Source organism: Struthio camelus, chromosome 6 (genome assembly GCF_040807025.1).
Source record: "Struthio camelus isolate bStrCam1 chromosome 6, bStrCam1.hap1, whole genome shotgun sequence".
NCBI lineage: Eukaryota > Metazoa > Chordata > Aves > Struthioniformes > Struthionidae > Struthio > Struthio camelus.
The window spans coordinates 33861993-33874089 of record NC_090947.1 but is presented as its reverse complement, the minus strand read 5'-3'; the positions used below and the strand labels follow the sequence as shown (position 1 = coordinate 33874089).

Genomic DNA, 12097 nt, shown 5'->3' with positions numbered 1-12097 from the left:
GAAAGTTAAGTTAGGAGAATTAAGCTTTGCCCTCTCATTTAATAAGAGCTATGAACTGTTTCCAAGGAAAAAAGCTTCAGGTTATGTTTAAACTTGCAACTCATAGGGCGTCCCTTGGGCTCATGAACATTTTAAGAGAGCCTAGTTCCAAAGTGCAGCATCCCAATGGTCCTGCTTGTTTACCTTGCTTGTTTTAGGTCTTCCTTTGGGACCTTTAAGCCAGAGAGAACAGTGCTAATAGGAAGACCTGGGTCCCCTGAATTGAGAAACGGTACCCAAAGATGCCTGGTTACATTTTGTGTGCCCATTGCACATGAGGATGCTACTGAGTGTCCTTACTTTGTAAACTGGTGATCTGCAGTTAATGAAAGTGGCAACCCTTGTGGAGAGCCTTTGGTTACAGTCAGAAGTACTCAAAAAGCCAGTGCAGAGCTGTGCTGAAACCCATTTACACTGCAGTGCCCCGGGCAGCAACATCCCAGCACACCACCAGCCGTGCCGCGCCAGGCCAGCGCACCAGCTCACCCGTGACTCGTGGTGCTGTGCAAGTAACAGGGCAGAGGCTCCGGCAGACCCAGACCTCTGAAGCATTTGAGCTGGCCGACCTGCAACTAAACAGATTTCAAAGAGCACAGCTGTTTTTCTACCCACTGGCTTTTACGAGCTTAAATTGTTTTCACAAACTGACAGCACCACTTATTTTTTCTGAGTGCATTTTCTGGTGCATTCTTTCATCCTTCAAAGTTTTTTGTTTTGGTTTGGAGCTTTTTGGTTTGTTTAACATTGTTACTGGTCTGAATTAATGATTAATTTAGAAGGCGTATGGGATTTTTCAGTCTCCATGACCCTGGGAGGTTGTTCGGTCTTTGCTTTTAACTTCCAAGCTCCCATAGAAGAGGTCTGTCCAGTGGTGCCTGCAACAGTTTTTGGGCTGGCTTTGCTACACTGGGCAGGCCCTGGAAACACAGATGGACAGTCGTAACAACATCAGAATTTAAGGGGATCTTATGAAGCTCCCGGTGTTTCCAAAAGTGAGTTTTCAGCATTCTGGCCCAGCCCCACAAGGTATTTATGTATAACATGCACTGCAACCAGTGACCTATACGCATGAATTGCAAATATTAAAAACATAGGGCTTTCTGGCTCCGGTACCTTTTTGATTACTACTTTTTTTAGTGTCCCAAATTAGCTTCTGCATTGGAGCATCTGATTATGACATGGTTTGTTTGTGAGGATGTGCACTTCTGCTATAGGGTTGGCTGTCAGCAGCTCCCAAAGCTGAAGCCTGTTTCTCTCATGAAAGATTTTGGTGTTTCCACTAAGATTTTTTTTCTAATTGATCAGTTTACCCAGCCCTTGATTAAGGGGTATTACTTTACTCTACTGTACTAGCCATTCAAAAAGATGCTTTTGGAGCTTGGGTTTAGCTGGGAAAATGGTTCTCACGCCTGAGAATGATGGCTTTGGAAAAGAGCAAGGGTTGTAATACTCTTCCAGTTGCCTGTGCTACCTGCATATCACCCCAAAGCAAATTCCACCCCACAATCCACATTTCACGTTGTTGGAAGAGCAATATATAAAATACTGCCAGCAGCTTACATATCAGGCTTTGACTCATGGCGAGATCCATAAAGGGATTTTATTGTTGTGATATATTTGTGGTGGCGTGGCTTAAGCTTCTGGAGCAGGATCCGACATTTTACAAATATGCACAAGGAAGGCACTTTTACAGATCCGTTAGATGAAATTTTAAAACACAGGGACATTGCCGACTGCATTATTTACTTGTTTCACAGTCGGATGTGGGATAGGAAGGCATGTGTTTTACATACTGATAGTTGCATATGAAGTTGGAAAGCAGGTGTTCAAGCCAGGAGATCAGCAGAGGCATAACTCTTGTCTGTTTGCTGTGCTGCGTTACGTGATAAGTGGCTCTTTTTTCTTCCTCTTTCCAGCTTTCATGTGAGATTTTCCTTCCCTGTTCTGGCCTCTCCATCTCTGGCTTTTACAGTTGCCAGCAGGCTCTTTCTGGACAGTTTGATTACATTTTATTTTCTTTTGCTGTCGTTATTATCTTCTACTATAAAATTCTCCATGGACTAGAAGTTGATCCTGGAATTGCCAACCCAGCCAGCTTGACTTTCCAAGTTTCTTCAGCTGCAATAAACAAGAGAGTTCCAGTTCTGTGCTTTGATGCTCAATGAAAACTTGGCCACCGAGGGATGGTGTTTCTTCCCAATAAAATCTAAGGTCATGGGAACCAGGATCCCTTCTCAAATAGTCCACTGATAGACATCTGTTTCGCTACTAACTTACCAAGTTTGTATTTCTTCTTAAAATCCATCACTTTTGATACATACACTGCTCTGTGGAATTCAACTTTTTGCATGTTCCTGGGAACAAGTATGAGAGAGAATCCACGTTAATATCCTACAAGATAATAGGGTTTTAAGATGGTAGCTTTCCATAGGTACAGTTTTCCTCATAGGTACAGTTTGCCTACCTGTTTCTCTGTCTCCCAAGGCTGGGCTAGAAGCTCATAAAGTTTTTTTTTCCTTCTTCTTCTTTAATGGGGGGGGGGGGGGGGGGACGGGACTCTGAAAGCTGTACTTCTTTTTTATAGACTAATAAAGAAACTGTGAAACAAGTTATGTAAGTGGACTTGCAGCTTCAAGTTGCCTGGAGCTGTTATCTTTTACGCCGGAGGCATCTTAATTTACTTCAAAATGACTCAAAGGCTTGTGTTACAATTGGAAAATCAAAACCTAAAGACCTCCTCCTTTTATTTGTTTCACCACACAACACTAATTGTATCCAACTGGTTTTCCTTGTCCACAGTATATGTTAAGAGGATTGAAAGAAGAAATATTACTCTCCTGTCTGTGATCAGCTGTTGCCGCAAAGTATTGTGTTACTTAGTGCGCGTTTTGTCATGCAAATGAATGGAGGTTGTGGATTAACTTCAGTGTAACACTTGTAATTGTTACAATGCTTTTTAAGTTTGGACTTTCCCCTGTACAACAGTGCCCTGCCTTCCTCTTCCTTATCAGTATCAGCACTACAACAGCATCAGCTCCTGGTTTGTTGACCGGTCAGGGAGGATCAGGGTGGATCTCTGAAAGGACGTAGTACTTCTCCCCAACGTCCTGTGTATAAAAATACCTGCCGATACAGCAGATGTAATAACGATAGGAATTGGCTAATTGCGTGCTTTCAAAGACTCTCCCCTTGTGGGAGCTTATGTCTTCCAGCAGCGTCCATACGTATGAATTGGAATCAATGGGGCAATCTAGTTTAATTTTTCCCACTGTGGTTATTTTTCTTGACACAGGGTTTTCAAGAGGACGAATGGGTGGCCTCAAGCTTGTGTAGCAACCCACATGTGAATTTGACTGGCTGAACGGATCACTTCCTTTCTTTCCGCCCCTTTTCCCCATAGGTGCACGTGTGGGTTTAGAGGTGCCATTTCATTAGACCTTTCTTTGTTATTCTGTTCTTCAGTCAGGCAATATTTTACTCCCATTAAGAGAAGTCAAGGGTGTTGGACAGTACAAACCAGTGGGCTAACCAGCAACAGATTTTCACTGTCCACGAAATCTTGATAGATCTACTTCTTTTGCTGGGACAGAAGGGATTTTATTGTGGGCTGAGGATGGCTTGCAGATGCTTCTGTGAAGGGAACATTGCTAGAGTGGAGGTGACCTGTTAGCACTGCGACTGGTCACCCATTTCTATTGTGGAAGTCTTCCAAGCAGCAAACGTTCCTGGTCTCTGTGTTTGCCTCTGTAAAATGATGTGTGGTGCGACTGTGCCATTATGCTCTCTGTTGCAATCCTAACCTCTTACGGTTTCTGGCATTAGTTTCCTCTTCAAGACTTTTTTATGGCTGCACTTGTTTACTGTCTGAACCTTTTCCATGTTTCTCGAAGTGATGAGAATCAAGATTAATACAAAGAAAACACATTTTCATTAGAACTGAAGCGCCTTCCCCTAACAGCCTTGCTCTGCTATCTCAGACTTGGTTCAAAGTCAGGCTTTTTGGGGATTGTTGGCAATAGAGGCTTGATCCAAGATCCACAACAAAGCAGTTCCAAGTTTTATTTAGGCGCCTGATTTCCCAGAGATTGCAGAAGGAGGTAAGACCCATACCTGCCTTTGTGGAGCTTGGCCATGAGGCCCGAACGTGAGAGCCTTGAGGAGGCAGGAAGACTTGTCATGCTGTCATCCAGGCCCAGGCTCTATCTCCTGACTTGGTTTAGATGATACCTTGGGCTAACTCCTGTCTTATCTCAGTTTCTCCATTTGTCCAATGAGAACAGTGCTTCGGAGGAGTGTTACGATATAAATTTAGTGTTTAGGTGGTGTTTGGAAGAGTGAAATGCTAAGTGCTAATCGTTACTGTCCGACAGCTCTGCTGCGTAACAGCTCCTCCAGTAAGGATAAAAATCTGCTGCTAGTTCCCTGTTTCCTCCTTTGTGATTTCTCCTTCTCTTTTCACAGAGATGTGTTTTGCAGATTTGGCTGCTTCTTTCCACTTTAGCCTTTTATAAACTGAAATCTGCTGACTGAAGCTGGATGTTGAAATCCAATTTAATTAGCCCCCCACAACCTCCCTTGAATCCTAGCTGCTAGATTAGAAACCTTTCTGCCCGATTCCCCTCGCGCATAGTAAAATCAGGAGCAGCTCTTAAACAGCAGTGGACCGTCGTGAAGGCACAAGGCAAAAAATGTTGTTCTTTTGGTTGCATTCAGCAAACGTTTGCTCCAAATACCTGTGGCCGCTGGAGGTTTAACACCATTATTGTATTGTTGAGGAATATTTACAGTTCCCATTAATGTCATTCCACAATAAATCAGAGGATGATATCCTCTAAGGGATGAAGATTATCATCCCCTTGTCAGCATGGCCAGTAGGTACCATGATACTAGGTGTTGTACGGCAGACTCTTCAGGTAGCAATTTAAGAGACCTTATAAGGGACGACAACTGATGGATATAAAATCTGAGTCTGCTGAATCCTGCCTGCAGTTCCTGGTGGGGCTCCACATCCTCCTGTGAGTATGGAGAAATGAGAAAATGCAGGCTTTTTTTTGGCCTAGCAGGTGGGTTTGCCCGCTTACCCAAGTCATGGTGCATGAAGGGGAGCTCTTGGGTTATTGGGTCCAGTCTTCCACAGTTACATGTACATACATACATGTAATTGATCCAGGATATTTTCTGTAGAACTGCTTCTCTAAATACTCCACAAGCCAACACTGTTGAGCAAACTGTGCAAATGCGGTGCAAATCCTCCTTTCCCCTCCAAATCCTTTGAAGGTTAGAGAGGAGAAAAGCCCAAGGGTGTTGCCCTACATCCTTGCCGTGGTAGCAATCTGTTTGCTGATGTCTGTCTAGGAGCAGCTGGATACAGCAGGGAGAGGAAGTATTTTGATTCTGGCTTATCAGCGGAGCCAAGAATTTTTATATCAGCAAGGATTATTTCTGAAAAAGAGGAGTTTTGTTTTGTTTTGAATTGGTTGCATGAGCCTGAAGGATTGCATAAGCATTCAGTGACTTTCAGTCAATTCTCAATCAGTGCAAACAGATCAGAACCCTGATTTCCCCTTTTCTTCCCCCTACCTCCCCAAAGAGAGACTTGCCCTTTTCTCTCTGAGAGTTGGCTGATTTTTTATATGCGTGCTGGTAGTAGGTGAAGTCAGCTGTTTAAAAACTCTGGCCCTGTCAGCCTCTCTTTCCCTCTGTAAAAGTCCCCAGCTAATCAGTGTTTCAGCCGCCCAAATGCTTCATAATTACGTTGTATGACTGCTGTGTGGGAAGCTAGGCACTGACAAAATGTTGCATCTCTGAAGATGCAAGAGTGAAGGATAAAAGGAAAAAGCAGGCCTTTTAATAGAAACATTAGTCATAGTTAAATTGCAGTGCCATGTCGCTTTGCTGCTAGCTTCTTTGTGTCTCTAAAAATACCCTCTAGTGACTTGCTTATTCATGCAGTATGTTGATACAGAAAGGAGAGTTGGATTCTGGAAAAACCCGAGCAGTAGTCAGCAGACCCTCACTACCCTGAGTGGCAGCACGAGGGCAAAGGTGCCGTAGGGCTGGTGCTCCCCGGTCCCCAGGAAGGTGCTCCAGGATTTCCTGGGGTCCATCGCTCTTTGCTCCAGCCTTAAGCTCGTGCCGGGATAACGGTGGTGAATGAGAGAGAGGGGTTGTTTTGATGCCTTTTGGACTTTTTAGTAGCTGATGGCAGTAGAAGGAGGCCTCGTGCGATGGGGAGGTGTCCTCCCTGCTGCCCAGGGCTCCTGGTTAGGCCACGCTTAATGTGGAAGCGGTTCCCACCTGGAACACAGTGTAGCACCTGAAAACCAAACACGCCAGAGGCGTGCAGTTCAATAATTAGAAGAAACTTTCTAACTTTGATAAGAGTGAGTCACTGGGATAGGCTATTTCAGGGAGCTTTGCGATTGCCCTTACCAGAGGTTATTTTTAGTCCTGTGTGTTTGGTGCTGAGTGCTAGAGACAAGGCCAGGCCAGCTGATTTTTCCAGTGCCTTTCAGTGAGGGTGTTACAGATCATGAGATAGGCTTGGACCTTTAAGAGTGTGTTTCTGAAATGGTATCAGAAAGTGCTGTGATGTCCTTTCTTTCTTGACAAAAGGCATATAAGATTTTATTTTTCGTTTCTCTTTTTTTTTTTTTTTTTAAATTTTTGATCCGATAACTCAAAGGCTGCAGCTCCTGGTTATTTCAGTTACAGGTGACTCGTGGTTTGCTTCTCATGACAAGAGGAGTGCAGTCCTGCCAGCTGTACTGCCTCAGCTCAGGAGCCAGCATTTCCATTAGGAAGGAATAACTAGGTTTGACAAACCAGCTGGGCCGCGCTGCCACAAGGCAGTCACGTTCCTGCCCATGTCCCACAGCCTCTGTCCTTTGTCACAGCCCCTGTGCAACAGCCAGACAGACGCTGTCCTGAAGGACGTAGGCAGCTTAAGTGCAGGTTGTAATCCTTAACAACAACCAGTGATTTTACATGTTTTATTTAATCTTTTTTCTTTTTTCATTTCCAGCTTTTCCCAGCTCCGCTCCAGACTCTTTCTAGGAAGATTGTACAGTCCAGGACCAACAGTACCTTAGTTGGGGTCTTTGCCATTATCCTGGTTTTTCTGTCTGCCTTTGTCAACATGGTACGTGCATTATTTCCTTTAGGCTCGCTGTTTTGGGTCATTTTCATATTGGTGCTCTCTGACGCCGTAACCCTTACAACCGCTGGGCTTAACATAACGCTGCCTGGTTGTTAGAGCATCTGAAGTTAGTTCCCCTTTGCTCTCCGGGCACAGAAAGGAAACTGGAGCCAGACAGCTGCGTGTTATATGCCTGCCACTGATTTTGCTTTTTTGACTATATTCTTTTCTGATTCTTTAAATGCCTCTGCTGCAAATACATAAGCCAAACCTGAAGCGTACCCCAGCGTGAAGGGCCAGCACGAGGCCCATGCGTCATTTAACTCCCACAATATTGAGTGGGACTTAACCGTTGCGTAGGCTTTGTGCTGGCCTTCTGCACAGCACTGAATTTGCTCTGAGTGTAGTAATCACTTAACAGAGACTGTGAAGTGTCTACTTTAAATCACAGTTTCGGGACTGGGGTGATTTTGCTTCACATCCAAAGACTGCTGCTAGTTGCAGAGTTGGAGAGAGACAGGCTGTTCTCTAGGACCTTGTGGCTGCTGTTTTTTCACTTGCACAAATGGCTTGAAGAGTAAATGTGTTTTAAAGAAACCGTGTGAATATTCTGTGTCTTGCACACATCTGTTTTATTTTTAAAAGGAAATAAAAAATAAAAACAGATGGTCCTGGGGTTAAAGCCTTGGGGCTGGAGATAGCTCCAAAGACTCCACGTAACTCCCTGCCCCTGTCAGTTATGGCCTTGGTTGAGGAAGCACCGACCTGGCTCTGACTTGCACTGGCATGAAGTGGTTTAAGCACCTAAACATCAGGCCACTACTTGCTCTTGCCTCAGCTTCCCTATATGCATAGTAGAGATTTAGGAACAGTTTTATGTTCTGTGGAGGTACTTGAGTGGGAGGCACTGGAGAAGTATAGCATGTTCTAGTTAGAATAGCAGAGCTCTGTTCTGCGTGAGGGGGAGTCCCTGAGCTCCAGGGCTCTGAGGCCCCCGCAGTCTTTCCCCCATAGCACACCTGCAAAGAACCAGTGTGCGCTGCGGAGCACTAAGCAGAAATTAGTCTTATTTTTTCTGCGTAATATGTGGTTCTTTGCAGTTGTTAATTGTTTAATGTAAAAATCAGCAAAATGGACAAGGAGAGCTGTGCACAGAGGAGATCAGGATGGGGGTCTACTGCTGCCTCAGTATAATGTAACAAATTAGCCTTTGAATCTTGACACAAAAATCTTTCCTACAGAAAAATCCACTATAGTAGCTTTAGGAACTTCTCGATGGCAGAGGAAAGTTAGCTATTCAGAAATTCCCATCGGCAGAAAAACAGCAACACCAAGACCTTCTCACAGAAAATGGGATATATTTGTAGTGCAGTATCTACAGACCCTCTGCCTTGCCTGTGAACCTTCAAACGTTGAATTATACATGTTGAGCACTGAACTGGCTTTCTAGAGTGCATGGCCTGGATTTTATTAATTAATAGTTTGGAAAGAAAAAACAGCCGTTACACATGCAGTAAAATATAGGCTGGTGATTCCGTTTTGCACATCACTTACTTTCCTTGGGTAGCCATTTCCAAGGGACTTTTAAAATGATATAAATAATTTGGTTCTCTACTCCTTGTCTATGCCTTTGAGTTTAACACTGTCTTTTTTCTTCAGTTCATGTGCAGCACTGTGGATCTTGCCAGCTGCATGGCTGCAGAATACAACGTCACTCGTGACCGGATGGACATATGCCTTATCAGCAACCTGACTTCCAACTACAGCCTGGGCACCTTGCAGAGATTCTGTGACAGTCCTTTGCCCAGCTGCAACTTTCCAGAGGTATTGCTTGAAAAAATGCATCGCAGAGCTTGGTCTGAGAAGGGGGCTGTAAAACTTAGCAATTGCAGAGGAAAGCAGATTGCTGCTGACTGATATTAAGGGACTGGCACAGGCTACCATCTTACAGACTTGGATGTCTGAAGTTATCACATGAGTCTGCATCCATGCAGCTGAATGGTCTGATTTTCAAAGGTGCTGGAGCTCAGAGCTCTGGACAAAGTCACCAGGATGCCTGGATGCTTTGTACACTAAATCTGCTGCACGTGGACTCCAGCAGGGATGAACTGGAGACCTGTTTAAGTTCTTTCAGGGTTGAATAAGCAGTAGGCTTTTATAATTATTGAGTCCTGCCTCTAGCAGGAGAAATGGCCTTTCTCTATGAAGTTCTTAGTGGCATGCAGGACTCCAAGCCATTGGTATGTTGTCTGCTGGAAATTGAAAAGGGAGGGAAAAGAACCTCTCTTGGATGAGCGCAGAATTGATAGCAAGGTCGTTGGAGTTTACGGGGACCTTGCAGATTTATGGCTGCTCTGTTACCATCCAGGTGTTGTCCCACTGGAGCCCTGAACCTGTTTACATATAAACTAATGGGAATATTGTCAGTATCTAATTCAGGGAGTTGTTCCTCAGGGGGACTCAGTTACTCAGCAGGGCAGACATTGGATCTGGTACAGGAATTCCTATAGCTCGCAGCGTGCTTTCAGGAGATGGTGGGATCCTACCCCTCAGCCACAGAGAACATCCACCCATTTTCTAGAAACTGAAGATTCAAGTAACAAGCTGTACAAGTGATCATCTCAAATGTATCATATCAGCAATGAACTATTAATAAATGAACTGAGAACATGAGCATATTCATACTTCAACTAGGGCTTGCCATTAACTGAAAGGATGGCTTCCCTCAGGCCTCTGATACAGTTTTTATCCCAGAAATAGTCCTGTCCAGACAGAGTGGAAGCTTAAAGCTCCATGAACTTGATAGCTGGAAGGTGATGAAATGGATAACATGCCTCCCTTGCTTTTAAATCTATGCTAGCTTTCCCAGGAACCATAGATGGCACCTGCAATCTGCAATCACATTTGAAAGCACTGGCGTGTTAAATATTCAACTTCAGATTGCCAGAAGGTCATGTCCTGGTGACTGCTAAATCAAGGTCATGGAGGCTGCCCAACCACTGAGGTGTGGCAAAGTACTCCACTGCCACATACACACACTTTTCCTCTGGGACTGCTGGCAGAAAAAACATACGATCATGCTGTTGGGCAATGGCAGAAGTTTGCCCAGTCTGTATTTTGCCATTGGGTTCAGTGTGTTGCATCAGCAGAGGCAATACTTTCAAACTGGCCTCTACTGACTAGCTGTAAGTCCTGGTGGTGTCAGTTGCCGAAATCCTTGTGGTCCTGTGTATTTTGCAGGTACGTGAATTTCAGACTAGAATTTGACCTTAAAGCATCAAGTATTCCAGCATAACTGGCTGATGCTTTCTGCTAATTCAGTAACCATTTCCGGGGTGAACAGCCTTGAATCTACAGCTGTGAGCCCCTGCCTTTTGAACACCTGGGCAGTTGTGTGAAGCAAATAATGCCTGATGAAGAACGTTAGATTTGTTCTCTCCATCAATTCAGTTTTAACACTTAAATTCCCTATAGTGTTAGAGGATCTCACAAGTAGCTACAGGTTTAAATGTTTGTTCAACCACATGACCCCCCCCCCCCAGTCCCTTTTTATCCCTCCATTTAGTTTCCTTTGTTTTCAGTTTTGATTTATCCAGCTGACATTCATTTCTCTTCTGTTTTTTTTCCTCCCTTTTTGTCTTTATACAGTACTTTACCTACAGTGTCTTATTGAGTCTCCTGGCCTGCTCTGTGTTCCTTCAGATCAGCTGTATTGGAAAACTGATCCTTATGTTAATCATTGAATTTATATATGTTCTCATTGTGGAAGTGCCAGGGGTCAACCTTTTTGACAATGCAGATCTCCTGGTTACAGCTAACACCTAGTAAGTGCCTTTCACTTCTGAAATCTTCACCTCTTTCGCTCAGTGATTTCAGTGTGGCATTAGGTAGGATGGGAGCTCCAAAGCCAAGGTATAAGCAATAGAAGTTCATGGTACCAGAGCAGGCACAGCTGTAAATTAAAGGCTTTGTCCATGCTGCTGCCCACTTCTGAAGCGTAGAAGATCATGGTTCCCTGTAAGATCTTTTGGAACTGGAACTTGACTAGTGAACTATCTATTAATAACCAAATATAACTAGAAACAGAGTGGATCTATGTTTTTTTTCCCAGAAATGGGGAGCAGTTGTTAGTCATTCTGACTACTTCTGGTAGTACGCTCTCAATATAGCAGTGCCTTGTCTAAAACCTAAATTCCAGGTGGCTCAGAGATGGAATAACGAATCACTGAGATTTTCTGACATCTGGTGTATCAAATGGAGGTTGGGATGGCAGAACTGGTGGAGCTTGGCATTTGGCTAGTGATCTCCTTACAGTTTCCGCTGGATGGATGTCTACATTTGAAAAGCTGGCAGTGTAGCCCGTCTCGGCACAATTCCCAGCAGAGGGGCCTGAGTTAAGTGGCAATAGGCAGTTGCCTTTTTACGTACAAAGGTCATTTATATTTGCCAGGTCACATACTAATCACGGTGGCAACCTCTTCCTTCTACTGACATGATTACCCTTCTCCTGAAGGTCATGTCAGGGAGGCAAATTCAGCACATCCACAAACACGCTCTCCTCCACAGGTTTCGCATCTCACCAGCAGTTGCATTGTTTTGCTAACTACTTGTTTTGATGATTTCCCCTTGTAGGCAGCTATGTGCTTCAGTGTGAGTCAACAAAATCTGTGTTGTGAAAAGGTAAACATGATGCTAGTGCGTATAACAAGGAGAGTTGCCTGTAAGATATGTGAAGTAGACCGTTTGCTCTACTGAGCAGTGGAAAGCCCTATCATGGAGCATGTTCTCCAGTTCTGGGTAATGCACTTCAAGATGATGAGTCCAGAGCAGCAAGGAACAGTCTAGAACAATCTAGAAAGCAGACAATACTCGAGAAGATGAAAAGAATTGGTAGTGTTTATTCTAGAAAAGAGAATAGTG

General features: G+C 44.2%; 1 protein-coding gene across 3 annotated transcripts in view; it reads left to right on the top strand.

Moving 5' to 3' along the window:
* The window catches only part of ADCY5 (adenylate cyclase 5), a 230513-nt gene that overhangs the window by 205678 nt on the left and 12738 nt on the right, over window positions 1-12097 (top strand). For all 3 annotated transcript variants that reach the window (XM_009685731.2, XM_068949063.1, XM_068949061.1), the window contains exons 13-15: window positions 7064-7180; window positions 8837-9001; window positions 10826-11001. In XM_009685731.2, the coding sequence (XP_009684026.2) occupies window positions 7064-7180; window positions 8837-9001; window positions 10826-11001 (458 nt within the window). The remainder of the gene's footprint in view (window positions 1-7063; window positions 7181-8836; window positions 9002-10825; window positions 11002-12097) is intronic.